The following is a 3,990-nucleotide window of genomic DNA, read 5'->3' on the forward strand; positions in this document are numbered from 1 at the left end:
TGATCAGTGATTATTGTGACTGATTACTTAATAATTAGATGTTATTTTAAGGTAATTTGTTTTAAAAGATTGATTACCTAGAAAACTAAAGACTATAAAACTGGTACAAAGATAAAACAATCTCTTAGTTTTTAAGAAAAAGTGTTAGCAATTATCATAGGATAAATGTGAATATAATTTGGAATATTATATATCAAATTATCTGCACCCTAAGTCAAATCTCGTTGTTGGAGTTTTTTAGTTCTATAGGCATTTTGATAATGTTCCTGGTTTTTGTTATATTTGATTGTTATTATTATTAAAGTTTAATAATTTTCCAATAATTTAATGTGTTTTTTATTGAACCATCCCGTTCCTCTTTAAATTTATTCTCAAAAAACAAACTAGTACTCCGCTGCAGTTCCTCTACTAACTGAACAAATACAACTAAAGAACTGCGTATTGGAAAGAATTGTTTTCCTCTTAGAATGTTATTTACTGTAAATTATAGCCTATACTTACGCGCTCATTGGACAGTTATGCAGAAATGGAGAGGCCTTTACTCTAGAAAGGTCCTTCATAAATAAAGAAATATTTTTAATGATCTACATAAATAATAATTGTATTTGCTCGCAAACGAAAAAACCAACTTCAATTATACCTACAAGTAATACAACGTAGGTAGACGAAAAAATAGTCAAGTAAAAACGCATTATTAGATATAGCTCGAAAAGTAGTTGGTAGATCTCAAATAAATTTAAGTGGGACCAAATGACACACACCACCTTTCGATTATTAAAAAAATAATGTCGAAATCGGTCCACCCAGTCAAAGTTCTGAAGTAACATACATAAAAAATACAGTCGAATTGAGAACCTCCTCCTTTTGTGAAAGTCGGTTAAAAATGAATGGTGCTAATCGCATTACCCGAGAATGGCTCGATCGATTCGGCTATTATTTCTGTGTGTTCCTTTAACACGTTGGTGGACAGTAACGTCCACGGACGTTCAGATAGTAAATAATGATACGACAGAACGCCTGTAGATGTCATAGTTATTACTCGTGTCACGGCAGTACGTCTGACGGCGTTTGATTTTCAATACTTTTACAAGGAAGAACATGTTGTAATGTCACCGCAAAAGTAATGCGGCTTTCCTACTGTCATCGTACATAGTTCTACAACATGTCAAGTTACACACACATTGACAGAATTCCGGTACCCCTCTCCCCGCACAGTACGCTCGTGGGCGTCGTGTTTTCATACATTTAGTCACGTAGTGCGCGTCGGCGGGAGGATTAGTGTCACCTCATACTTTCGCGCGCAAATAACGGTTCGAGTGCTAAGTTATCAACGTATTTTTGTGTTTTTATTTATCGAAACATTCAAATTCAATTCATGTAACTTACGTATAAGGTAATCGTGCTTCTAATATTAGTAGTTGCTTGTTTTGAATGCGGTTTTTTGGTATTGAAACAATAATGAATTTATCTGCAGATGGCGCCTGGAGATCCGTACGAAAGGGAACAAAAACGGTTGTTAGAATTGTTCAATGAAGTTGAAACTCCGGAATCTAGTGAAGATCCATATGCTGATGATGGGGAATACGGGTCCGACAAGGACTACTATCCTTCAGGCGACGAGTCGTTGAGTTCTGACGATGCTGCTGGACGCCGCCCACAAAAACACGCTAGTAACTCATCTGGTGAGTCTTCTTCGTCTAGTGATTCGGATGATAGTGAAAAAACATTTTGCCCTTCCGAGGACGAACAACGGAATGAGAATATTTCAGTTACCCAAAACCTTCATGTTTCGGAGGCGACGTCATCTGGCATTCCTTTATCGTCAAACGATCGGCTTATAAATCAAGATGATCGCCCCAATTCACCAGATATTTCTGATCAGCTTACTAGCCCAATCAGTCATGCTCCCAGGACATCTGCTGAGATACCTTCAGTAGTAGAAGGTTGGTCTGACACGGTGACCGATATACCTGATTTTAATTTTGATAACGCTGCTTCTGGTATTCAAGTAAACATTGATAACATAGAAAATGTTATGGACTTTTTTCATCTTGTTTTTCCACGGAATTTCGTTGAATATCTGGTAATATGTACTAATAATTATGGTAAATCTTTGTGCCAAACTAACAAACCACATACAAGATATAGCCGCAAAGCTGTCTTTCGTGAAACCAATTATGAAGAAATGCTGAAATTTCTAGGACTTAGCCTTCTGAAAGGTCATATAAAATGTCCTAAACAAAGGAACCTTTTTACTTTAACCAAAGCAATGTATTATCATCCGATCTTTACCTACACTATGTCAGGGCGACGGTATGAACAATTATTACGCTGTCTATATGCATCGGAATTGGAGGCTAAAGGACAACAGAAGATTATAAAATTCATAGATATGTTGACTATTAACTTCAGAAAAATATATAGTGCAGGCGAGAATTTGTCATTAGATGAGTCCCTACTTCTATTTCGGGGTCGGCTACATTTTCGACAATATATAAAGTCAAAAAAAGCCCGATACGGAATTAAATTCTATGAACTTACTACGTTTGATGGCTATGTACTCAATATATTGATGTACTCTGGTAAGGAAACAACAAATCAGAATATGGATGGCGATGAATCTAAGACAGAAAAACTAGTATTAAGGTTGATGCGGCCATATTTGCTTCGTGGTCATCACTTATTCATGGACAACTATTATAACTCTGTAAAGTTGTCACAGAAATTGCTTGATTTGAACACTCATAGCACCGGCACCTTACGTAAGAGTCGTAAAGATAATCCTAAATTTATTACGACAAAAAAATTGAAAAAAGGCGAGCATGTATGGGCTCGCAAAAACAAGGTATATGTTTCCAATTGGAAAGATAAACGCCCTGTCCTGATGGTTACAACTAAAGTTCATCCCTCGATTATAGAAGTTTCAAACAGATTTGGCAAATCCCGTTTAAAGCCTGCCGAAGTTGATACATATAACAGAAACATGTCTGGCATTGATCGTTGTGATCAGATGGTATCTTACTATTCTTGTCCCCGAAAAACCATCAGATGGTACAAGAAAGTAATATTTTACATGATGGACATTGTAGTGTGGAACGCCTTTTTTCTTTATAGAAAATATAAAAAAAATAATTCAAGCTTGTACTCGTACATAAACTACCGAGAAGAACTGATACAGGAATTTATTGGGCTGGACAAAAATTTGAAGGGAAGCGACTTGATAAAGACGTCCAGTATTCACGATAACAGGCGATTCCGACCCACGACGACATGCACTGCTAATATACCCGATAATGATGGGAGTGTAATTCAAGGTCACTGGCCAGAACAAATGCCTGCACGACCTGGAACTACAAAAAAATTTGCATTTTTGAAATGCAAATTTTGTACACAAAAAAAGATACGAAAGGAAACGAGTTATCGTTGTAAAGGCTGTTCTGATAAACCTCCTCTTTGCCCATCTTGCTTTGAACCATATCATGCAAGTTTACTAAATCCTGATGATGATTAAATTATATTGTAACGAGTTGATTTAAATAAGTTTTAACTTACAAGAAAATATTATTAATATTAAGGTCAGATTTTGTCATTAGATTGCTTCTTAAAATATAATGCTGGCAGACTACAATATTTTGATAATTTAATTTCGGAATTTAAAAAAGGCTGATTACATAAGTAAATTTAAATTAAAATTAACCTTATAGAATAGTATTGTGTTCAAGTTAGTACTTAAATAACATTGTTAGTGAAATGTTGCTGTGATTACTATCATAATACCTAGTGGTAAACGTACATCTAAAGCTAAAAGAGTTTTAATGTTTTATTTGAATTTCAATACAGGCAAGATAAAAAGATGATTATATTAGCAACTTGTTAATTATAAAAGAAGCTGATTAATTTTGTGATTATTATTAAACAAATTTATATATAAAATACTGGTTTTATTACTATTATCTGTATAATCAACTTTACGGCTATAGGCGTGTAGTC

General features: G+C 34.8%; 1 protein-coding gene across 1 annotated transcript; it reads left to right on the forward strand.

Moving 5' to 3' along the window:
• The first annotated feature begins 1,474 nt into the window (after positions 1-1,474).
• LOC123667288 (piggyBac transposable element-derived protein 4-like) lies at positions 1,475-3,511 on the forward strand. The gene has a single exon (XM_045601243.1). It carries the CDS (start codon positions 1,475-1,477, stop codon positions 3,509-3,511), a length of 2,037 nt encoding a protein of 678 aa, XP_045457199.1.
• The last annotated feature ends 479 nt before the right edge of the window (positions 3,512-3,990 follow it).

This window comes from Melitaea cinxia, chromosome 27, assembly GCF_905220565.1.
Source record: "Melitaea cinxia chromosome 27, ilMelCinx1.1, whole genome shotgun sequence".
In the NCBI taxonomy this organism is placed as follows: Eukaryota; Metazoa; Arthropoda; class Insecta; order Lepidoptera; family Nymphalidae; genus Melitaea; species Melitaea cinxia.

Coding starts and splice junctions, on each gene's coding strand:
- LOC123667288 (XM_045601243.1), top strand. CDS start 1,475: ATGGCGCCTGGAGATCCGTACGAAAGGGAACAAAAACGGTTGTTAGAA.